Here is a 25,876-nt window from a genome sequence, read left to right on the forward strand (position 1 = left end):
GTGTGTATGTGAGTGTGTGTGTGTGTGTGTGTGTGTGTGTGTGTGTGTGTGCGTGTGTGTGTGTGTGTGTGTGTGCTCGCAGGTGATGATCTGCAGTGATGACCGTCATGTTGATCATTCTCACTTAGACAATGGATGAGATCTGCTGCGATCACACTGAATAATCAGTGTGTGTGGGAGGAAACGGCTGATAAACGCTGAGAGAATAGGTGTGATACCTGCGGTTACACCACACAAACACTGCGAATTACAACACACACACATAAAGATAACGCTGGTCCTCCAGACACTTAACTCCAATGAGCTCTGGGAACAACTTGTGGTTTCATTTACGCAAACCTGTTTATCTTGTCTGTAAATATGCAAATGTGCAGACGGCGGGGATGTGTGTATTCATGTCCATCTCTCAGCAGCTCTGCCCTCTTCATGCTGATGCCTTGACATTCTTCTTGAGTGTGTGTTCTCTCAACATCAAAGGTGATGAAGTGATTGGAAAGACTGCTGAAAATGCTCCTCATGCTGTTTCTGGTGCCACAGAACCACAGCTACACTCACGTTTGCCTTGCACATCATGTAGTGTGTGTTTATAGTCATAGAAATATTTCATTTTAAGGCACAATATATGTAAGAGTTTTAATCAAAATATTTAAAAACACTAGAACAGATCTATATTTTCCTGACTTACTGTATGTATGAATTGTTTGGAAAAACAGACCAGTTTATTTGGTGGGGTGGAGAGATTCTATGATTTCACACACATTCACTCAAACCCATTTTAGGTGTAAGATCCAAAAGTTTAAGTTCATATAATTATTAATCACCTGTTTCTAAATAGTAAATCTCCAAAAGTGAGGGAGACGTGTCCCCCTGTCCCCCCCGGTTGCTATGTCTCTGCACAGCTATGCTGATAATGAAAGAGTGAATAGGGCTCCACATGAACTGCTTGGATTACTTTAAATCTGCTGGCTATAAACAGTCTGTTGTCTGTCAAAATGAAAGCTGTGTGGTTAAACAGAAGTTCATACCGGCTGAAGCCAAATATTACCCTAAAAGACTGATAGCCCCACCGTAAAGAACTGATAGGCCCGCCCTAAAGAACTGATAGCCCAGCTCTAAAGAACTGATAGCCCCGCCCTAAAGGACTAATAGCCCAGCTCTAAAGCACTGGTAGCCCCGCCCTAAAGAACTGATAGCCCCGCCCTAAAGGACTAATAGCCCAGCTCTAAAGCACTGGTAGCCCCGCCCTAAAGAACTGATAGCCCCGCCCTAAAGGACTAATAGCCCAGCTCTAAAGCACTGGTAGCCCCGCCCTAAAGAACTGATAGCCCCGCCCTAAAGGACTAATAGCCCAGCTCTAAAGCACTGGTAGCCCCGCCCTAAAGAACTGATAGCCCCGCCCTAAAGGACTAATAGCCCAGCTCTAAAGCACTGGTAGCCCCGCCCTAAAGAACTGATAGCCCCGCCCTAAAGGACTAATAGCCCAGCTCTAAAGCACTGATAGCTCCGCCCTAAAGAACTGATAGGCCCGCCCTATAAAGAACTGATAGCCCAGCTCTAAAGCACTGGTAGCCCCGCCCTAAAGATCTGTGACGTATATCAAATTGCCCGTTTTCCTATATGTTTATATATGTTCTTTCGGTGTGGGTATATATACTTATAATGACATTTATTCATGTTCCTTCAGCTTATTTCCTTTATTTATCAGGGGTCACACAGCGGAATGAACTGCCAACTATTCCTGCATATGTTTTACACAGCGGATGCTCTTCCAGCTGCAACCCAGTGCTGAGAAACACCCATACACACTCATTCACACACACTCACACACACACTCATACACTACGGCCAGTGTAGTTGATCAGTTCCCCTATAGCGCATGTGTTTGGACTGTGGGGGAAACCGGAGCACCCCGAGGAAACCCACACCAACACAGGGAGAACATGCAAACTCCACACAGAAACACCAACTGACCCAGCTGAGACTTGAACCAGAGACCTTCTTGCTGTCGGGCGAACGTGCTACCCACTGTGCCACCATGCTGCCTATAAATATCATGTATTATATGTACATGACTATACTATTATCAATAAGCACACAGAACGCACACATCACCAATGATTATTGTGCTAAAATGAGTTTTAGACAGAAACTCTTGTTAAACATGACATTTAACTGTCTGTTATGTGGAGATAATTGCATAGGGGATGTAATATTTACCAGGAGACATCCTAATGTATGAAAACACAAAGTATATTGCTGTTGTACCGCAGTCGCAGGTGTGCTCAGGTGTGTTTATTACAGTAATCACGCATTTATCATACAGTAGTGACTCTGCGCATGCGCACTCTGCTTTTTCCATAGCTCCTCCCTCCACCATCCCCACAGTTCACTCATAAGCGCTGGAGATTCAGTCGCGCGCACAGACGAGACTCAAGATAAACGCGTGAACTAACCAACACACACACACAGATAAACAAACACACACACCGCGAACGATTTAGGAATATAAACCAATCGATCGACCGGAGGAGGGAAACACTGCAGCGCAAGCACCGCGGATTATTGAGTTATTCCTGTCAGAATTCAACAGGTCAGTGGATCATCATCCCTCAGCGTCAGAGTCAGTGCTCGGTACAGTGAGTGTGTTCTGCTCCTCACCCTCAGTGTGTGTGTGTGTGTGTGTGTGTGTGTGTGTGTGTGTGTGTGTGTGTGTGTGTGTGTGTGTGTGTGTGTGTTGAACATCTCTGCAGCTCATCGATAATAATCTGCTCTGGATTATCATCTGTTCTTCTGTTATATAATCTCATATATGGAGATGAATCATGTTCTCCGGATCATCACCGAGTCATGATTCGGGAATCACTTTATTAACGGAAACTTTAGATTCCCGCTCCTTTATCTTATTCTAATAGGACACTTTGAGTTCTTTGATGATGTTGATGATGATGAGCGAGTGTTTGTTTGCTGATCAGTGTGTTTCTGCTGTTTCAGGTCTCAGTGTGTAAAATGGAGTCGCTTTTACCTGGATTCAGAAACACACTCAAGGTGAGAACAGTGTGTGTGTATGCGTGTGTGTTCGTCACACATCTGGACTGACAGCTCTTCTGTCGATAAGATCAGGGCGGGGCCTGTGCTCCGCTCTGATTGGTCGAGGGCAGAGCTGCTGTAATGTCATTGGAGGTCAGCTCCTCTCGCCCACGCGGTTCGCTCCGGCACGGAACAGGAAAGCCATATATGGTCGTGCCGCTGGGGCGGTGACGTCATGTGGAGGGCGTGTCCTCGGGTTTTCCTGCCCGTGCCGGTTTGAACTCAGTCTGGGGTTTCTGTATCAGTGTGTGAAGTGTGTGCAGACCCGTATTAAGAATTCAGACGCCCCTAGGCACAATGTCTTTTAGGCCTTAAAAAGTCTTAAATTGACTGAAATATTGTGTTGTAGGTCTTAATTCATTTTAAACAGGTCTTCATTTTCTGATGTTTATGTAAAGCTATACTACACCCATCCAATCACTAACAATGATTGTCAATAAAGTTTTAACAAACATTTATTTATTAACTCTGTTTACTTATTAATATGGTTTAATTATCTTCCTTACAATAACATTTTTTATGTTTTATTAAGGTTTTAACTTGGCCATTTAAACATCTTTATGATCTAGCCCTGTGTTTTCTGAAATTTCATTCATTATGGTCCTAAAATGGTCTTAAAAAGGTCTTTTAAAAGTCTCAAATTTGACTTGATGAACCCGTAGAAACCCTGTTATGTCGTCTCTGTCAATCAAACAGTGATGGGTGGGAATCATTTAGTTAGATTATTCCAACGAGGTGCGCTATTAGCACTTAGCCTAAATAGACACTTCAAAATCGGCATTTTTCCCTCTTGCAGGGACCTCAAATGCGCACGGACCCCTGTGCCTGTGCCCATAATGCCCATTGGTTAATCCGGCCCTGAGTGTGTGTGTGTGAATGTAATGTGTGTTCTTGTGTGTCTCGCCCAGCGTCAGGCAGCGTTTGAGCTGTTTGAGGACCCCATGTCCCTGTTCTCCGGCTTCTGTCCCCTGGAGGAGGAGCAGGCGGCTCAGGAGGTCCCGTCCGGCCTGGACTGCTTCCCTCAGGGTATTAAAACACTCTCACCTGGGTTTATTTATATATTTACTGGATTATGTTCTGCATGACACATGAATACAGCAAATTACAGCAATAACTTTAGGATATTAGTTTGATTATGAACAGATCTTGGTCTCTTTCTAAAGGGAGGAAAAAGAGTAAATAAATCAAATAAATTGAGTAAACAAATAAACAGTTAAGCAATAAGGAAAGATAAAACTGAATGAATAAGTTTAGTAAATGAATATTATTTTGAATGTAATAAAGTTAGCCTGCAGATTTCTTGTCAAAGCTCTGATTTTTCCCAGATTAATGCAAGTGAACACTTCTCGTAGCCGAGTATTGAGTATGGTGGTTATGGAATAAGAGTGCTTTACCTGCTTTACCAGCGTCTCACCGCATGTGCACTACATTCAGCCCAATACAGCAGATCCGGCTCTTTACTTATGTTGATGAGGAGTGTGTTTCTGATCATGTGTCGTTGTTCTGCAGATGCTGGTGTGTGTTCGGTTCCTCTGCTGACGCCCTGCAGTAAAGCTGTGGTCAGTCAGGCTCTGAAGGACAGCTTCAGCGGGTTCTCCAAAGTCCAGCGCATCTGCGGCATCTCTGACAGTGAGTGTCCTGCTCTCCGCTGAGCTGTGTGTGTGTGTGTGTTTCTATCATAGGATGCTAATAAGATTTGTGTGCAAAACTGGAATATCTAGTAAATGATCAGTGAGTAGAGCAGTGTGTCCATCAGCGCTGCACAGTAGAGCATCTCCTCCTCACTCCTGCACAGATATCACTGAGAGAAGTGGAGTCACTGCTGTTTGTTCTCCTCTAATGAATGAGCTGCACCTCAGAACACCAAACCAATGAACACAGTGAATGAGGAGGCTTCAGGAGGAGTGAGACAGCAGCGCAGACAGATGCTCAAGACAGTTCTGGAGGGAATAATAATAGAAGAAGAAGAAGAATACTGAAGCCCTGTGATGACGGACTGACGGAGGCCTGAGACAGAACAACATTTCACATCTGACACAATGGAGAGCTGGAAACACAGAGAGCTGCAGACCAACATCAATCACACACACACACACACACACCCTCTCACACACACACACACACACACACACACACACACACACACACACACACACACACACACATTTATATCTGTCAGTTCATCGGATCAGCACTGAAGCGCACACACTGATGCTTTACTCAGTACAGCTGATCACTGCACAGTGTAGCGCAGTTACTCTTATCTGAGTTTACTACACATGTGCGTTTTCCAAATGTAAGCACATCTTGGTGTTTCCGTTAATAATTCCAAATGCACATGAAAACAGGTGTATGTACACAGCCGTGTGCCTGATCTCCGCTGTGTCCCGCAGACCCGCGCAGGTGGACGAAGCAGCAGGTCCTGCAGTGGCTGTACTGGGCGTCCGGAGAGTTCAGCCTCACCAACATCAGCTTCTTCAGCTTCGACATGAGCGGACGGGAGCTCTGTGAGCTGGGCAAGGACAGGTTCCTGGATCTGGCTCCGGATTTCGTGGGGGATATTCTGTGGGAGCATCTGGAGCAGATGATGAGAGGTGAGCACAGTTTATACACAGATTCAGGATTTACAGTGTCTATAGATCATATACTGATCAGATTACTCTTCTCCAGAACAAACCACTGTTATACAATGACTTGCCTAATTACCCTAACTTTACCCTAATTACCCTAGTGAAGCCTTTACATGCCACTTTAAGCTGAACACTAGTGTCTTGAAGAACATCTAGTCTAATATTATGTGCTGTCATCATGGCAAAGAGAAAATAAATCAGCTATTAGAGATGAGTTATTAACACTGTTATGATTAGAGATGTGTTGGAGAAATTTGCTCTCTGATACACAGAAATTGGGGGAAAAATAAACAGGGGGGTGAATAATTCTGACTTCAGCTGTGTGTGTATATATATATATTTAAAATACATATTAAAATAATGCACTGTATGGCAATTGATTTTTCTTTCATGCCAAAAGTCTTAGAATCTTCAGTAAAGAAGATCAAGTTCTGTGAGGATATTTTGCTAAAATAAGGCAAAAGCTGAGCGCTCGACTGTAATCGTATTGAAGAGATGCAGCAGAACCCTGATTCATCACACTGACTCACACACATCGTTCTTTTGGTTTCATTTTAATAATGTCCTCCAGGGAAATGTGTCTGAGTAAACCTGTAGAGTTCAGGAAGAAACCTAGAGCAGTAAAACTGAAGCTTTCCAGAGAAACAAAAACTCACGTCAAGTCAGAGTGAGTTGTCAATTATAAAGTATTTTTACTAAAAGGACTGTGTTAGATTAGAGCAGGGTTCTTCAGTAGTGCACACACACACACACACACACACACACACACACACACACACACACACACACACACACACACACACACACACACACTCATGTCTGATGGATGTGTTTTCTGCAGGCTGTGTGGAGGACGAGGAGCTGAAGGTGTCTGACTGCAGCTGGCCCAGCAGTAAGTGTTTTCATCACCACACACACACACACACACACACACATTATACACACATGACTTCATTATAAACACTGCAGACGTGTGCGCAGGTTTGCTGTTTTAATTCAGTAACACCTCTCTCAGACTAGAGATTAGAGCTCATCTTTGTATTATTCCTCATCTGTTTGTGCCTGTAGTTTTCAATTTCACCACATATGTTCATAGAGAAATCTACACTTCATTCTGTCTGTATTCTGATCACACACACCAGATTTTACACTTTTATTAATATCTATATTTTGATCAATATGTATGGATTGACATATAAATATATGCAGCAGGGTACACTATCTGCTCCTGAAATAAACACAGAAATACAGTGAATAAACAGTATTTCATCCATAATTGTCTAAAATGGCCTGATGGTTGATTTGTGTTTGCTCTTCTGTAAAGGAATATGTCCTTCATTTGGTTCTCAGATTTGTTTTCTTAATTAAAACCCTTAACAAATGTACAAACCCTGTCATTGTCCTTGTCCTCAATTGGATCTACTTATAGAATAGTGTTGTAATGCTGAAAACTGTTATTCAGGGAAGAACGTCAGAAATAGCTCATTTGAGTTGTTTTCATTCACATCAATTGATTAAAAACAGGACACTATAAATGAACTTTACAAATAAATACTACACATATATCATACAAATTTACAATTGTCCCAGTGTTTCTGTCAGTCCTGATACATCTGTATTACATTTAACATGACACGCATGCGATACACCTTTACGGCTATGACTCGGAAGTGACATCAGTTGATGGAGTGGAGTAATATTGACCTTAAAATAGTGTTTAAAACATTTAAAACTGCTTTTATTCTAGCCGAAATAAAACAAATCAGACTTTCTCCAGAAGAACAAATATTATCAGACATACTGGGAACATCTCCTCAATCTGTTCTACATCATTTGGGAAATATTCAAAACAGAAACAAAAATTTAAAGGGGGCGAATAATTCTGACTTCAACGGTATATATACATATATATATATTTTTTTTAAATTATTATTTATTTATTTATTTATTTATTTTTCTTTCTTGTAATTGCCAGTACCACTACAGAACAGCTTTTGTGTAATTCTGAAAACTGTAACTCAAGCATATTTCCTTCTGCTTAACACGAGGATGTCAATGAACAAACGGTTCCTGATGTAGTTTGTAATTGAGCACTCATATTAGAGTTCTGCTTTTTGTAGCTCCTCTGGATATTGCTGCGGAGGGACGTTTGCAGTGTGCCGTGTGTGTGTGTGTGTGTGTGTGTGTGTTGTCATCATTAGTTGTGAAATATTTCCACACTGCTGACATGGTGTTTCTGAATTTCCTTGTGACATATCGTGTGTGTGTTCTGAAAAGCTGTGTCAGTGACGTCAGTCTTTGGTATCGGTGTGTTTTCATGACTACAGGTACATGTTTCTATCAGCATCAGAACACTGATCACACACACCAAACTGCAGACTTATTCACAGTGCCTATAGAGAATCATCATAGCTGTGAGCATCTCTACATTTCCCCTTGAGGATAGAGATGTAGATCAGGGCACAGGTCAGGAGAGGCTACAGGAACATCAGCATGTAAAGGGGTGTGAGGGGGATCTATAGGCACTGCAGGTCTGCTTATGAGAGAGTGTGTGTGTCTGTGCGGCTTGTGTGTGGACAGTTAACTGACGTGTGTGTGTGTGTGTGTGTGCAGGTCTCAGTCTGGACGAGTGCTCTCTGACGGCTCCGAATCCTCACAGTAGTCTCCTGCGAGAGCTCTTCCAGACGTCTGATGATGCGGCTCTGCTAGCGTCCGCCGCGGAGCTCCCGGCGTGTGCTAAGCCTCAGCTCAGCACGGTCAGCGTCCGCTACAGGAGCCACGAGTTCACCAAAAACACTCCGCAGCTCCGCACTGCAGGTCAGAGACGGGCATTCACACGTGATCGGGGCTGAGCTTGTTGACACGGGGGCACTGCCCCGCTCTAGAACCGCCACTGGCGAGAGCTACGAGAATATTAAACTGTGTATGGGTGTTTCCCAGTACTGGGTTTCATCTGGAAGGGCATCCGCTGTGTAAAACACATGCTGGAATAGTTGGTGGTTCATTCCACTGTGGTAATCCCTGATGAATAAAGGGACTCAGCTGATTGATTGAGTGTATTTGATTGCATTTTAACGTTATCAAGAGTATAACGTGTACCTGTGTGCTGACCCGTGTGTGTGTGTGTTTGTGTGTGTTCAGGCTCATCCGGGGAGCAGGCGTCACAGGAGAGTGTGGAGAGCGCAGAGGAGTGTGTGTTGCGCTCCTGGGGAAGCCACTCGTCGCTCGCGGACACCCAACGCGTGCCGTCCTACGACAGCTTCGAGGAGGAGCTGCTGCCGCTGGGCCTCCAGAAACACGGACGCTCCTTCAAAGACTACGTGCAGGAGAGAAACCAGACGCAGGAGACCGGCAGACCCGTCATACCTGCAGCCGTGCTCGCCGGATTCACTGGTGCGCATCTCACACACACACACACACACACATACACACACACACACACACAGACACACAGACAGACACAAACACACAAACACACACACACACACAAACACACACACACAGACACACAAACACACAAACACACACAAACACACACACACACACACACACACACACACACACACACATTTGCACAAAAAACACTCTCACAGAGATACATACACACACATACACACACACACACACATACACACACACAGACACGCTCAAACACACACGCACACACTCATACACACACATACACTCACACACATTTATACAGACATACACACTTAAACACACACAGACACACACACACACACACACAAACATATACATACTGAAAAGACATACACACACATACAGACATTCGTACACACACAGACTTGCACACATGGACACACACACTCATATGCACTCACATACTCATACACACATATATACGTGCACAGACTCACACACAAACACACACACACACACACACACACACACTCGTAGACAAGCACAGACACACACAGATACATTTACACACACACACTTATGCATGCTCGCTCACACACACTCACACACATACATGCAAACACAATTACTTGCGCACACACATAAATACAGACACAATACATACATAAACACTTACACACACACACACTTAAGCACTAAAACGCACACTCACTCATCATTGACTGTGATTGACCTTTGACCTCTGCTGCTCCACAGGAAGTGGCCCTATCCAGCTGTGGCAGTTCTTGCTGGAGCTGCTGACCGACTCCACCTGTCAGAGCATCATCAGCTGGACCGGAGACGGCTGGGAGTTCAAGCTTACTGACCCTGATGAGGTGAGACGCGCACACACACACACACACACACACACAATTGGGCCCTCATAAGTGTAGCTAAACCTAAACACACACACACACACACACACACACACACATACACTTGAATGGCAAGAGAGCCGCCTTAAGCGGTGCACACCATTGGACTGGATGGCTTTCATAGCGCAGTGCTCTCTGCGTCTGGTGTGTGAGTCTGCACACTGTGGTTCAGTTTCAGCCGCGTCCGCATACGCTGACAGCCTTCATGACTGACATGAAACACACACCATTTCCACAAGCTGGAGTGCTGAAAGATAATTGGCTGAACTGGCAGTGGGCGGAGTTACAGAGTTAAAAACACAGCGCACACACTCTCACTTACTTCAGCAGCGTTCACTCAGCATGATCCTGCAAACACACTCGAGAACTTTCAGAGAGAACCACTTTAAGAAGAGCGCTGTGATTGGCTGATGAAGTGTCACTAATGGTGTGTGTGTGTGTGTGTGTGTTAGGTGGCGCGGCGCTGGGGAAAGAGGAAGAACAAGCCCAAGATGAACTATGAGAAGCTGAGCCGCGGCCTGCGCTACTATTACGACAAGAACATCATCCACAAGACCTCGGGGAAGCGCTACGTCTACCGCTTCGTCTGCGACCTGCAGAACCTGCTGGGCTACACCGTGGAGGAGCTGCACGGCCTGCTGGGAGTTCAGCCGGACAGCGAGGACTGAGCGTGCGCGCGCGCGTGTGTGTGTGTGTTTCTGCAGGCCGCTGCGGGTCTGTGTTTATGGCTGATGCCGGAGCAAACGTTTCTCCTGTGATGAGAACGGCCACACTTTGAGCCGCTCACACACTCTCTGCACTGATCTGAGGACAGTGTGTGTGTGTGTGTGTGTGAGCGCTGCACACTGGTTTATTGAGCGCTGGATCTTCAGCAGTGTTTCTCACATGTGTCTGACGCTCAGCTCTCTCTCTCTCTCTCTCTGTGTGTGTGTTTCTGATGATCTTGTGTATTGATTTCCTCTCGCTGCTCTGTGGAGGACGCTTTCGCTCAGGCCAAAGGGACGTGGAGATCCCGACTGAATGTTTACTTGACCAAAGCTTCAGTGATGATGATGAAGATGATGATTGTCTCTCCATCAGGAGCAGAACTCTGTGTTTCCCTCCAGACTCCTGGAGCTTTATTCTGATCATGTACGCGGTCAGCTCTGCGCACGCGTGTGTGTGTGTGTGTATTTATATGTCTGTACGGGCTGTTTTGTATGGAGAGCTGCTCTCGGAGCAGGTTTATTTTCCCGATGGTGGAGATGGATTTTCCCAGAGCGCTCGTTCAGCTTTTATTACTGAAGCTCCCTGGGTGGGCTTTGTGCTGGACGTCCTCTGTGGACTGCTTTACTGGACTCTTGATGATGACAATCTGCCCAGACACACAGCTTAATGTCTGTAACACACTGCCAACACTTTCATATCGCCCACACGGTCAAACAATAAAGGATGCTGAACTGACGCGGTGCACAGCAGTTTACTTTATCTGTGTGTGTGTGTGTGTGTGTAAGAGAGAGAGTGTGTTTGTGTGTGTGTGTGTGTGCAAGAGAGAGTATGTTTGTGTGTATGTGTGTGTGTGTGTGTGTGTGTGTGTTTCATGAGCAAATGATAGAAAAAGAAAATGAAAGCAATCAGGAAGCGGAGTGTGACTTTATCTGTGTTCAGGAGCCAGTTGTGTGGCATTTTCATGTGTATTGTCATCACTCATGAGCGCTTCACTCCATCATGAACACACTGCGCTTTCACTGAGAAATCAACAGCACCAGGACTCTTCATTCATTCACTCATTTTATTTTCAGCTTAGTTCCTTTTTTCACAGCGGAATGAACCGCCAACTTATCCAGCACATGTTTTACACAGTGGATGCTCTTCCAGCTGCAACCCAGTACTGGTAAACACCCATACACGTTTATTTACACTCATACACTACGGTCAGTGTAGTTGATCAGTTCCCCTATAGCGCATGTGTTTGGACTGTGGGGGAAACCGGAGCACCCGGAGGAAACCCACACCAACACGGGGAGAACATGCAAACTCCACACAGAAACACCAACTGACCCAGAGACTCGAACCAGCAACCTTCTCTCTGTGAGGCTATTGTGCTACCCTCTGCACCACCGTGACGCCGCAGGACTCTTCATGTTTAAGCTATTTTTATTATTTATTCAATAAAACTTGAGTTCCCCATGCTGACGCACAGCCGTCTGTAGCTCCGCCCTCTTCTAAAAAGAGCTCAAACTCATTTGCATTTAAAGTGACAGTCACCAAAACACCACAATGAGGATCACAGCCTGAAAGCGTCAGTTTCAGAGAGCTGGAGGACAACATCTGTGTGCTGTTCTCAGCTCAAACACGCTCAAACACACACAAGAGACACAGCAGAGACGTGTTTACAGCTTGTAGAAAGGGGCACAGTAGGTGATAATAATAATAAGTTTTGAATGACACTGAACTTGTTTATGGAGTATACACCCTTAAATGATGCTGTTATAAAAGAAAAAGATGCAAACACACACACACACACACACACACACACCAGGTGAAGCAGACTCAGTCAATGAGCCGCTCTTTATGTAAGTAAATTACGCAATCTGCTTCCTTGACATTTACTGTAACTCAAACACTGATTACTGTAATTACAAGACAAATAACAGTGATTGGGACGAGTTGTACGGTGTGTTTCAACACTTGTTCTGACGTGCACACACTTTTATTATGAACACATACTAATGTACCAATGCATGGTGAATGTCTATAGACTCTGATAAGTGTGATTATTACAAAGGCATGTCCTCATAAACACCTCAACATTGTGATAATTAGGTAATACTTGTGATATTAAATATAATGTGTCCTCATAAAGCACAAACATCAGCACACACAGACCCACAGCTGAGTCAACACTCCTGATAAAGACTCAACTGATGCTCTCGATTCACAGCTGTCCTCAACATACAGCCTTCACCGCCGCTCCGTGTGTGTGTGTCTGTGAACGTGTGACTGAATGAATGTGTATGGGGTGTTTGTGTCTGTGTGTGTGTTTGTGCGTGTATGAGAGTGCTAATAGTGTGTTAGCCTGTGTGTGTGTGTGTGTGTGTCAGTTTGTATGTTAGAGATGTTAGTGTGTGTTTGTAAGTGTGTGTGTGTGTGTGTGTGTGTGTGTGTGTGTTTGAGTGTGTCTGTGTTCACTGAATGAGAAGCTTCTGTGCGTCATTAATGCAGTGTTTCTCGACAGGTTTGATCAATGATTGAAAATAAAACAGCACAAGCTTTAATTTTTTCTGAACATGAAGATGTCACTAAAAGCACTCAGATTATTTTGGAGATCAGAGTTCAGATGTGGAAAATCAGCGGACATGAGGATGTCCGAGAGTAAACGTGTGATTTCTCTACGCCATTCTGGAGGAAACACCTTCATCTGCTCGACAAAACTTAAATGTTGTGCATTAACACCGAATATATTTACAAGCAGAACTCATCTTTCACATCTGTCCCCACAAGACCACAATGCTATTGTATTAGTATACTTATGGGGACATTTAGTCCCCACATTATGATCAATGCATGGAACACACAAACATGCATAGACACACTCTCACACTCTCACTCACTGGTTGGTTTTTGGGTTTATGAGGACCCTGCATAGGAGTAATGTATTTTATACAGTAAACATGTATTACATTAGCATAACCCTCACAGCACACCTGCGGCAAAATATTAAACGTGAAAAGCCTCATTAAGTATAATTGTAAGTGTTTTGAATTACAAAGACACAAGGAATGTCCTCATAAACCACACCAATGTCATTATACACATTTCTGTCCCCATAAACCACATAAACAAGCACACACACACACATGATGTAACAAACTCAGGTTGTTAGGGTGATCTGATTTCAAGTTGTCATGGTTACTGGCCTGTGCTTCAGCTGGACTCTGTGAGAGCCTCTATACTCAATCATTTGACTGAAAGCAGAGATGGGCAGAGGATCGCCAGTTTGGACACAAGTATGAGAGGAAATGAGTGAAGTGTGTGAACACAATGATCCTCAGAGACAGAGAGGAAGAAATGTGGATATTTCACCTTCAACAGTGCAGAACATCATTACAGACTGAAGGAGTCTGGAGGAGTTTCAGTGCGTAAAGGACAAGAGCACAAGCCTAAGCTGAACAACCGTGACCTCCGACCCCTCAGGGGGCGCTGCATCAACAGTCCTCATTCATCTATAAGCAGATCAGCACATGGACTCAGCACTGCTGCGCTAAACCTGTGACAAGCAGCACAATACAGAGTCACATCCACAAACACCAGCCAACACTGCACTGTGCCAAGAGGAAGCCCTATGTTAACAGTGTCCAGAAGAACCGTCCACTTCTCTGAGCTTGGAGGCATCTGGAATGGATCATCACACAGTGGAGACGTGTACTGTGCTCAGATGAAGCCGTGTTTCAGGTGTTTCTGGGAGAAATGGACGCCGTGTGCTCCTAACTTAACTGATTTGTGTTCACTGGAAAATAAAATGCGTAATTTTAGTGTTGTAGACTTTTCTTACTCAGAGAGAATATATAGTGCTGTTTTCATGAGTCTAAATAAAGAGAGAATTTCCTGAAACAAGCGAAATCGTCAAAACGTCTTGATTTAAACAAGACGAGACTAGAAACGAGACAAAACAGTCAGAAAGGCAGCCTGTGCAGAGTCGGGTCATCATGAGTGTATTGTGTGGACTCCAGCCTGTTTGACAGTGTAAGTGTGATCCTGCTTTCCCTTATTGTTTAGGAATCAAACCCGTGACCCTGCAGTCTGAGACGCAGATCTGATCCTGACATCCACATCACAAGCACACACTGATCCTCAGGCAGGAATCTGAGCTGGATGAATACGCCTCCGCTGAACGCCTACACACACACACACACACACACGTTATCAGCCAGTCTGATCATAGTGCGACCTGCAGAACCAGCCTCCAGACACACACACACACTGATTGACAGGCGGGGAGGGCTTGTTTTTCCTTGGAAAAGCTTTACAGGAGCGTCACTTACAGTCAGAGCTGTGCTGGAGGAGGAGTCAGAGCTCACACACACACACACACACACACACACACACACACACGCACACACACACACACTGCACCAGGACAACACAACAACACACCAACTAGGGCTGGGCAATAAGACACAAATCTCATACCATGATCACAATATAAAGTCTGAACTATTTACCCCCAGGATTATTCACCCCCCTGTTAATTTTGTACCCAATTTCTGTTTATCAGAGAGCAGATTTCTCCAGCACATCTCTACTCATAACAGTGTTAATAACTCATCTCTAATCACTGATGTGTTTACTCTTCAGCATGATGACAGCACATAATATTAGACTAGATATTCTTCAAGACACTAGTGTTCAGCTTACAGTGACATGTAAAGGCTTCACTAGGGTAATTAGGGTAAAGTTAGGGTAATTAGGCAAGTCATTGTATAACAGTGGTTTGTTCTGGAGACAATCCAACACTAATATTGCCAATAATATTGAGCTTAACATGACTTTAACACTATTAAACACTGCTTTTACTCTAGCCCAAATAAAACACATCAGACTTTCTCCAGAAGAACTAATATTAGAGGAAACACTGTGAACATTTCCTTTGGGAAATATTTCAGAAACATTAAATATTGCACTGTAGGGTGAATAATTTTGCCCTCAACTATAATATTCTCTAAACTCAGTTGTAATATATGAAGAGTTTAGATGCAAAAACCTCTAAATATTGATTTTTTTTCCTTAAAATTAGCATTTTCTCAGACTCCTTTGTGTAGGCTCAGTAATTTTACTTTTATAGTGACAGATTAGTTATTTACATTGCCTTTAAAGTGAAATAACTGAACATAAACAAAGGAGGATAACAAAATTTTTTTGTCCTCTCAGAGTATACAGTAAAGTTTTCCAGAGTCGTTTAGATTAACGAATCTATTATTGACTTTTTCTCTCGGTATCGCACACTGCCAGCTGTGAACCAGGCGGAAAGCAATTAAAGAATAATGCAAAACACATACGAGCTTTAGAAAGTGAAAACAAAAGTTGAATCCCGGACATTTTAGCAGATTTAGACACCTGGGCCGGACACATTTTTCCAAAAGAGTCCCAAAACTGTGCGTCTCTGTGGGTCTGCAGAGCGAAGCTGTCTGCACGAGTGTTGCCAGGTCTCGCTGGCTTAGAAAGAAACTGGTTAACAAGAAAAGGTTTTCCACTACTTGCCTAATTACCCTGGTTAAAGCTGAATATACTGGTATCTTGCAACAGTCATCATGGCAATAGACAAAAGATATTACAATTAGTTATGAAAACTGTGTGCTGAAGACAAATCTAGTCTCAGTTAATCATCATTTCATATATTGTCAGGCAAATATTGTAGTCTTCAACTCTGTGTCGTCGTATTGCAGAGCCGTAGCTCAGCTTTACAGCAGCGGCAGCAACACCGGCGCTCTCCAACTCACACAATCACAGGACGCCCTTGAAACTGCTGTAACCCAGAGTGAACTTCCTCTGTTCAGACACAAACATGCACAACAGCGAAACTCGGAAAACCACAGCGCTCTGCTTCAGCGAGAACACTTGCGCAATCAGAGACGCATGTGAGTTTCCCCGGCGGGGGGTTTATAGCGGCGGGCCTGTCGAAGCAGAGGATCAGCGGTGCTCATGCGGTCAGACTGACGCATCTCAACACGTTCACTGATCCAGACACACACACACACACACACCGATAACAGCGAGGTCACACTCAGTCACTGCAGTTTGGGTTAATGGTTTACCTGTGAGATGACCTGCTCATCAGAGCACTAGTCAGCGGAGGGTAAACACAGACGGACACACCTATGAGGATATACAGCATCTGGAGAGCTGAACAGCGGCTGATCAACACTCACTTCCTGCACAGACCATATACACGCTTATCAGATGCAGGACTTCACCTACTGAGGTGCCACCAACATGTGTGTGCCGGATGCATCGGTGCAGGGAATTCCCCAACACACACTCATCCATCACTATTACATGCTCACTCCGATATTAGGCAATTACAGAGGATTAGCGAGCTCTTCTGTAGATACATGCAAACAGCCTAACCAAACAAATCATTCCTTAACCATGACAACAGCTCACCTGCTCAGGTAAAATCATTACCTGCACAAGAACATCCATCCTGAGACATGTACAAATGTGTTCTTGAGGTAAATATCTGACCACCTAAAACAACAGCAACAAACCAAACGATCAGCAGAACAAACAACCCATGAGCAACCAGAACACCTCAAGGACAAAGGCACAACCCCAACAACCAGCAGAACAACCCATAGAACATCCCTAAACTAAAAGAGCACCCAAAACACATCAAACAACCCAATAACACAGAACATCCCACAAACATCTGAACAAATCACATACAACAACCCAACAAACTTTAGAAGAACACAATGATCACACAGAACACCACTACAGTGACCCAGAACACCTCAATGGCTAAGAACAACCCCAACAACAAGAGCCCCAACAACCACCATAACCTCTAGAACAGGGGTCCTCAAACTCAGTCCTGGAGGGCCGCTGTCCTGCAGAGTTTAGCTCCATCCCAGGTGCAGGAGTGTTAAAGCAAGTTAGAGCTCAAATCTACAGGACACCGGACCTCCAGGACCAAGTTGGACCAACTCCTGTCCAAAAGACCACCTGAAATGACCCAATAACACAGACCAACACATAGACCTGAAAAATAGACCTGGGACTCCAACAGCCAAGAAAAAGAACCAAAATTACCACCAAAACACATCAACGACCCACAGAACATCCCAACCAACCATCCAACTATCCCAATGAACACAATGACCAACCCCAACAATCACCCACTGACTACCTAGAACACTCAATTGACCAATCAGAACACCCCAAAACAGCAAGAAACCACCACCAGAACACCTTAATAACCCAATAACAGAACAACCCCAATAAACAAGAACAACCAAATATGACCAGAAGAACAACCCAACAACCATCCAGAACAACCAATAGACCATCTGAAAAGACCCCTCAAAGACCATCCAGAACACCCAAACAACCACCAAGAACATCCCAACAACTTCCCAGAATAACCCCAACAACAACTCATAACAGCCTTAACACTGCCCATAACAATCCCAGCAACCACCAGAACCATAACAACCCAGCCACTCAGAACAGTCCAATAGTCACACAGAAAAACTCCAAGAGCCAAGAAAAAGAACCAAATGACCACCAAAACACTTAAACGACCCATAGAACATCCCAACGACCACCTTCACCAACTATCCCAATGAACACAATGACCAACCCCAACAATGACCCAATGACTATTCAGAACACTCAACTGACCACTAAGAACACCCCAAAACAGCAAGAAACCACCACCAGAACACCTCAATAACCCAATGACAGAACAACCCCAATAAATAAGAACAACCAAATATGACCAGAAGAACCCAACAACCATCCAGAACACACCAAAGACCACCAAAACACCCCAACGACTCCTAGAACCTCACAATCTCCACCATAACACACAGATGATCCCAAGAACTTCCCAAAGGCCAATTTGAACAACCCAAGCAACACACAGAACCCAACAACCACCTAGAATATCTCAACAACCCCCTTGAACAGCCCCAAATTTACCCAGAACATTCCAACAACTATCTAGAACGCTTTAACAACCCCCCCCCCCTCTAGACCTCTAGACCAGTTCATAAACCACCCAGAACACCCAAACAACCACAGAACAACACAAGCACCATCTAGAGCAGGGGTCACCAATCTCGGCCCTGGAGGTCCGGTGTCCTGCAGGGTTTAGCTCATACCTGCCTCAACACACCTGCCTGAGTGTTTCTAGTACACCTAAGACCTTGATCAGCTCGTTCAGGTGTGTTTGATCAGGGTTGGAGCTAAACTCTGCAGGATCCGGACCTCCAGGAACAAGTTTGATGAGCCCCGATCTAGAAATGAAGGTGTGTTCTGGCCGGGCTGAGCTCTGTGTTATTGTGAGGGTCAGGAGTAGTGAATAGTGCTGGGTCGTTCTTGAATGATTGGTTCATTTTGAATGAATCTTTTAAGTGACTCGAGAACAGTGAGTCGTCTCAGCGAGTGATTCGTTCATTAGCACATGCACACACTGCACAGGTGGAGGAGAGGATGAGTTCATTTTTCCAGTCTTCAGTCCGGTTTGAGTCGGTTGTGAGTCTAGTTCTGGCTTGTTTGTAGTGTCATCAGCGTTTGGGTCAGTTGTAGATGTGGTTGGAAGCAGCGCATTATGTACTAATGATGTTTCGGCTAATTGAAATTAACAAAATGACCCAAAAAAAGATTCGTTCATCTCACTGAAGGAGACTCAAAGGTCAGAGGCAGTAAAAAGATCCGAACTACCCATCACTAACGATGAAGATCCGAGAAGCACTGCTGCTGTTCCAGGACACCTGAGTGTGTGTGTGTGTGTGTGTGTGTGTGGAGTCACGTGCTCAAGCGTTGGTTCATGATCATGGTTGTGGAACTCTGGAATTCCTCGTCAGGTTCAGAACAAGCTGACACAAGCAGAGACCAGCATTAGCAGAAGAGTGTGTGTGTGTGTGTGTGTGTGTGTGTGTGATTAGCAGGACGTGGGAGAGCTGAGATCTTTGACACGGACACACTGTGAGATTTCTCAGCCTTCACACTCACTCCGTCACTGTGAAAAATCACGCTGAATATTCATCTGTCAAACACACACACACACACACACACACGCGTGCGCACACACACACTCATTCATCAGGACAGATGAAGAGCTCATCAAGTCTCTGGGTCACAGAGCAGGAAAAGTTTCTCGATGCTGAACAACTGAATGATGGAAGACAAGAGACATTAAACTAGACGACTTCATCATCATCATCCTCCAGGCTTCACGGCTTTAAATATAATAGTTGATAAACGACACCACCATCTTAGGTTAAGAGTTAAGCATTATTAGTATATGTATTGTTAGATTACCACTCCAGCATGAGTTATAGAGCTGAGCAATATTGCAAAAAACAAAGTACTAGAATATCATGCCTCACATCATTCCACATCGATAATAACTGAACGTTTTTAACAGTACATTTATGAATATCAGGGTATTATTTAACCACTTCATTTTAATTGACCAGCAGACTGAGGCAGACAGTTTTAATATTTAAACAGAAGATCTGATCTCTATAATACAGTAAACAGAAGTGTTAGAGACTCTTAAACGTGATCAATAAGATGGTCAGTGTGTGTGCAATGGTGAAGCGTAAACACTGAACAAGCAAAGCAAACTGTAAGCTGTGAATAATAATGATGCAGTAAAGCTCAAACTCTGTCAACACTAATGATGATCAAGTCTGAGCTCAAGTAAAGGAACCAGCCGGCATTATTCAGACACACAGGGCAGCATTACAGAGTGAAGCTGATGACTACATTACCTCTATGCTGAACACTGTCAGATGGGGAGCTGTAGCGGCAGGACGCACAAGAAAAGAAACCTAAAAGCCACTCTGGTGACGTCCTTAATTATTAACAATCTCCCCACTGCTGCTGTACAACACTCATCTTCATATGTGTGGTTATTCTGAGCTGAAGTGACGAGCGTGAGCGCATGGTTTAAATATTAATGATAAAATTACAACGTTTGTGTTTAAAAGGTTTGAATTTAAAAACCCTTTATAATTAGATTTATTTATTTATTTTAATTTATTTATCAGGATCCCCAAACCCTAAACTGAGAAGGTTTCACTTTATTTTAGTGCCCTCGTTACTTGATTCATGTACATCCTACAGTAATTATAATTAATTACGCATAATTACATGCAAATAATCCACATTCTAACCCCAGCTATATAAGAACACAAAACTAATTAGTGTTCGTCAGTAGTTAAAGTAATTAAATTTAATTAGTTTAAAGTAAATTAATATTCAAACTGTAACAAAGACATCAAAATCAAGCAAAGCATTCAGAAATAAAAACAAACTATTATAATAACATTATTAAACATCAATAAATTAACCAATGTGTGTGTGCGTGTGTGTGTTCAGATTGACTGCCTATTGGTGATGTTGGGGCTGTTTTTGCTCCATTGACTTGCATTATAATCTCATTTATTGATTGTAAAGTCATGACAGCAGGTAATCCTGCATTTGTGACTGCTGCTGGTTTCCCTGTTGGGATTAGGAGAGATAATGTGTAAAAGTTGAACTGTTGATCATCAGTGTTCATTATTAACCCTTTAGATCGGCCAGTGCTGAAGAGTTTGTCTTTTATATGGAGTTCAATGGAGTAATACAGCATAGTGTGTGTGTGTGTGTGTGTGTGTGTGTGTGCAGAAATACACTCACTGTGTTCTGACAGCAGACAATTTACAAAGTCCTTCCAAACAGGGACAATCAGCAACAATAAAACACACTGTGATGGGTTTACAATTAATAAATGTGATTATAACGGAAGTTATTGGGGCAAAAACAGCAGCAGCATCACCACAGAGGAGTCAACACAGAGAGAGCTGTGGCCAATATAAGACTCAAGATCACACCAGAGTGGATAAAAACGACCCAGAAGCACACTAGGGGGTTAAAAGCATCACTAAATTCACTTTTAAAGTCTTTATTTTTTAAATGAAAGGGAAAAAGGCAATAAAGGAGCTGTTATCATGGTAATATGATGAAGCAGACAGGCATCAGTGTTGTTTATTTCAGCAGAAGCGTGTGAAGATGTTGCTGCTCACTGCAGGATCTGTCGCCCCCGTGTGTTGGAGATCAGAACAGCACAGACTCAGACTGGACACTCGGGTGTTCTGCTGTCAGGTGTAGAGGTTACTCTGGATCTCGCTGACCCGCGTCACCCTCTGCAGGACGTCTGCACTGAGACTCTGCTCCAGCTGCATCATCAGGAGACATGATGGACACATGAGTGAGGGTGTACACGTGCGTGTGTGTCATCTAAAAGCACGCCATGTGCACATTATGGGTTTCAACTCTTTCTGTCATACACACTCAATGGCTGAAAGTGCTTTCACTCATGAACTGAACACCTGCGCACAGACGTATGACACTTTACCTGCTCATATCCACCTGCCGTTCACTAAGAGATGCTGTTGCCTAGACAGTAAGCTGAAACTAAATGAACACACGGCCACAGAGAAGCAGAGAACACACACACACACACACACACACACACACACACACACACACACACACACACACACACACACACACACACACACACACACACACACACACACACACCTTCAGCACTGAGCTCAGAGTTGCTGCAAACATCTGCATGCTGGCGGAGTCTGGGTGGAGAACATCACTGTAGCACTGGTAGAGGACAGCCGAGATCTGATGAACCTGACAGTGGCTCAGGACTGCACACACACACACACACACACACACGCACGCACGCACACACACACACACACACACACACGTTATGCATGACTACAGTATGGTGAAGTGAGCAGTACAGTAGTGTAATAATGCAGTATAGCGGTGTTGTACCTGCGGCTGCCAGTCCGCTGCAGATGTTGGGCTGCTCCAGCGGTGGACATGTGACGGTGTGTGTGTATGTGCTGGTCTTCAGACAGCGCAGGAATGGTGTGCTGCTCCCACTCAGGTAGTCTGATGTCTTATAATCAGCCGAGGAGCAGTCTGAGAGAATGGTGACGTTCAGATCCCTCGTCTGAACACATGAGAAGACCTGCACACACACACACACACACACACACACACACACACACACACACATACACACACACATACACACAGCAATGGGGAAGGGCTCGCAGACACACACACATACACACACACACACACACACACACACAGCAATGAGGAAGGGCTCGCAGACACACACACACACACACACACACACACACACACACACACACACAGCTCTGTATGAGGCCTCACCTTCTCTGTAAACTGGAAGAGCTGATCCTCTGCCACAAAACCCTGGCACTGGCAGATCAGCACCTGCGCGCACACACACACACACACACAATTACATTTAAAGCGACAGTCATCAAAACACCACAATGAGGATCACAGCCTGAAAGGGTCAGTTTCAGAAAGCTGGAGAACATCATCCGTGTGCTGTTTCCAGCTCACACACACACACACACACACACACACACACTGTGTACAGCTTGTATATAGTGGCAGAATAGCTCTCCTGTAGTGTATAGTGATGGTGCGCTCCTCACAGTGGGACAGCTCTCCAGCCGGTACAGCACACAGGAGGGCTCTCCGGGCCCTGGGACCACAGTCGGCCGCTCAGACCCACGGCTCCGCTCATTCCAGAAGGAGAGCCACGCCACGGCCGTCCATCCTACAGTGCTCAGCAGATACGCACGAATAAACCCTGCACAGACCACACACACACACACGCGCACACACACAGCAAAACATTATCTTTATTCATGGCGACACGGTGGCTCAGTGGTTATCACTGTGGCCTCACAGCAAGAAGGTCACTGCTTCGAGTCTCGGCTGGGTCAGTGTGTGTTTCTGTGTGGAGTTTGCATGTTCTCCCCGTGTTATCGTGGGTTTCCTCCGGGTGCTACGGTTTCCCCCACAGTCCAAACACATGCTCTGCTGTTGTTTGATGTAATGTTCAATAGTATAGTGCAGTATTTTAATCATGTATATGGTGTGTTTGCCTGCAGTCGTCTATCGGCACTGATATACTGTCGTTTACTCTCCTAAATGTCATCTATTCACATCTTACATGTCATGTTTTATCTTAATCTAATTTTTCCAAATGTTGAATATCGCAGTACTACATTATATTTATTTATCATACATTAAATTAAGATCAAATCCTGCAGTGGGAATCGCCATGTCATCTTTCACTGAATCTTTCATTTAACACAGTCATTCAGTCATTCAGTGACTCACTGTGAATCTCCCCAAACATAAAATCACATGTTGAACTTCATACAAAAACAAAAATATTTTCTTTATTTTCAAAAGGTAACTAATAAGAAAGATAAATTACTAGGAGAGTAATTACTACACAACTACACAATTCTATTTCCAAGCACTTTTTTAACCGCTGAAAACAGAACATTGAAATTAATACATTTTCAAGGACACACACACACACACACACACACACACACACACACACACACACACACACACACACACATCTGCGGTGTCTAGAGTACAGGAGTGAGGTCTCACCGCTGGCGTTCGGCCCCGCGCCAATGATCAGATCTGAACACTGCAGGGGCCCATCCTGAGAGCCCAAGAGCCAGCACACCTCCACTGACCTGGAGGAACACAACACAATACCTGTAACACAATATATCTACACACACCCTACACACACACACTACACAATACATACAACACAACACTGAATATTAACTCAATCTACACACACACACACACACACACACACAAACACACATAAACAAAACTGAACACTAGAGCTGTAACACTGAGGTAAAGTTGGTTTTATATTCACACATTCATTAATTTAACGGTCTCTATATCGTTTACCACACTCATATGAATATTTAATCAGAATTAGCATACAAGTATGAGTTCAAAACAACATCAACACTATATAACTGACTGTAAACATGGCTGTACTTTAGTCTTTGACTGCTAATCTGATCTCCCAATTTAGATTTAGCAAAGAACACTTTTCTGAAAATAAATGATTAAGCAGAATGTCTGAATATCCCAATATCAAACCAACTTTACCTCTGTCTGAATGAGCTGAGCTTGAGTGTTGTTGAGTCAGTAAATGAGAATAATCCAGCATGTTGAAGTGCAGAGTGTGTTTATTTACCACAGTGTGGTTTTGGTCAGTAAATACGGCTAACTGTGTGATGTGGTGCTGTTGCTGTGATAGAAACAGGACATTAAGTATCGCTAAACGCCATAGAGGATCACTGTAACACAGCGATGATGAAGATGATGATGAAGAGAGACACGTGATGAGTCACAGACCCGCGCTGCTGAAGTGAAAGTGAAAGCGTCCTGCGTTTCTCTTATAAAGTGCTGATATTGACTGCAGTCACAGGTTTGATCAGATAATCAGTAAATATGATGAGCATGTCACCTCTTCTCCTCTATTTCGCGGCGGATCTGCTCATCTTCCTCGTTTTCATTCGTCATGTCTTCATACTCATCCTCTTCCACAGCTCGAGAATACACTGATAACACCTCGCCGAAGAATGTCGCCATATTACACTGATAATCAAGCTAATTTATTAATAAAACTCACAGGCGGGGTGTAATGAGCAACACTACGCGATGCTTCTTCTTCTTCTTCGTCGTTAGGTTTTAAGGGCAGCTGGCATCCTGTTTGTTGCATTACTGCCCCCTTCTGGACTCCTTTCAGTTTTCCCTCAGGAAATTCATCAAACACCTCCTTTCTGTTCTTCTGCTCATTCTAATAGACCTTTGAAACTTATTTCTGCATTTCTTAAACTTATCAGTTGAGTTACCATTTCTTGTCTCTCTTGTATAAATGCACTACATGACGTCCTCAACACATGCTCCTCTGTCTCATACACCTGAACAGGCTGTATTGGATCGGGAGTGAAGGTGTCTGAATGTAAAGAGGCTGAGGTGTTTATTTGTATGTTTATTAACTTCTATTGTGTCGAAACCACTAAAAGAGGCACTGATGTGATCATGTATGTGTTATATGGCTGTATGGTGCACAAAGCTTCGTGATTTTTCGAAATCTTATTATGTGTAACTGCACACGTTCTGTTGAGGAAAACAAGTGCGGAACGGCCACAAATACCATCATAAAATACTGATTATATTACAAATACATACAACATATTG

The 25,876-nt window shown here is 44.0% G+C and overlaps 3 protein-coding genes across 5 annotated transcripts in view; 1 reads left to right on the forward strand and 2 right to left on the reverse strand.

The window, feature by feature from the left end:
* klhl35 (kelch-like family member 35) overlaps nucleotides 1–25,876 on the reverse strand; it is a 103,222-nt gene that overhangs the window by 43,830 nt on the left and 33,516 nt on the right. The gene's annotated exons all lie outside the window — the stretch shown is intronic.
* ets2 (ETS proto-oncogene 2, transcription factor) lies at nucleotides 2,420–11,455 on the forward strand. 3 transcript variants are annotated; one of them, XM_087268866.1, is made up of 10 exons: nucleotides 2,420–2,636; nucleotides 2,992–3,045; nucleotides 3,996–4,113; nucleotides 4,597–4,716; nucleotides 5,481–5,681; nucleotides 6,559–6,609; nucleotides 8,331–8,534; nucleotides 8,859–9,110; nucleotides 9,855–9,973; nucleotides 10,465–11,455. In XM_087268866.1, the coding sequence occupies exons 2-10, from the start codon at nucleotides 3,007–3,009 to the stop codon at nucleotides 10,678–10,680; spliced, it is 1,320 nt and encodes a 439-aa protein (XP_087124992.1). In that variant the 5' UTR covers nucleotides 2,420–2,636; nucleotides 2,992–3,006; the 3' UTR covers nucleotides 10,681–11,455.
* psmg1 (proteasome (prosome, macropain) assembly chaperone 1) lies at nucleotides 21,636–25,343 on the reverse strand. Its single transcript, NM_001002714.1, has 7 exons — nucleotides 25,140–25,343; nucleotides 24,251–24,339; nucleotides 23,269–23,426; nucleotides 22,976–23,038; nucleotides 22,565–22,763; nucleotides 22,310–22,431; nucleotides 21,636–21,942 (listed from the first exon to the last, which is right to left on the reverse strand). The coding sequence occupies exons 1-7, from the start codon at nucleotides 25,262–25,264 to the stop codon at nucleotides 21,865–21,867; spliced, it is 834 nt and encodes a 277-aa protein (NP_001002714.1). The 5' UTR covers nucleotides 25,265–25,343; the 3' UTR covers nucleotides 21,636–21,864.

This window comes from Danio rerio, chromosome 10 (genome assembly GCF_052040795.2).
Source record: "Danio rerio strain M-AB ecotype USA chromosome 10, GRCz13ab, whole genome shotgun sequence".
Classification (NCBI taxonomy): Eukaryota; Metazoa; Chordata; class Actinopteri; order Cypriniformes; family Danionidae; genus Danio; species Danio rerio.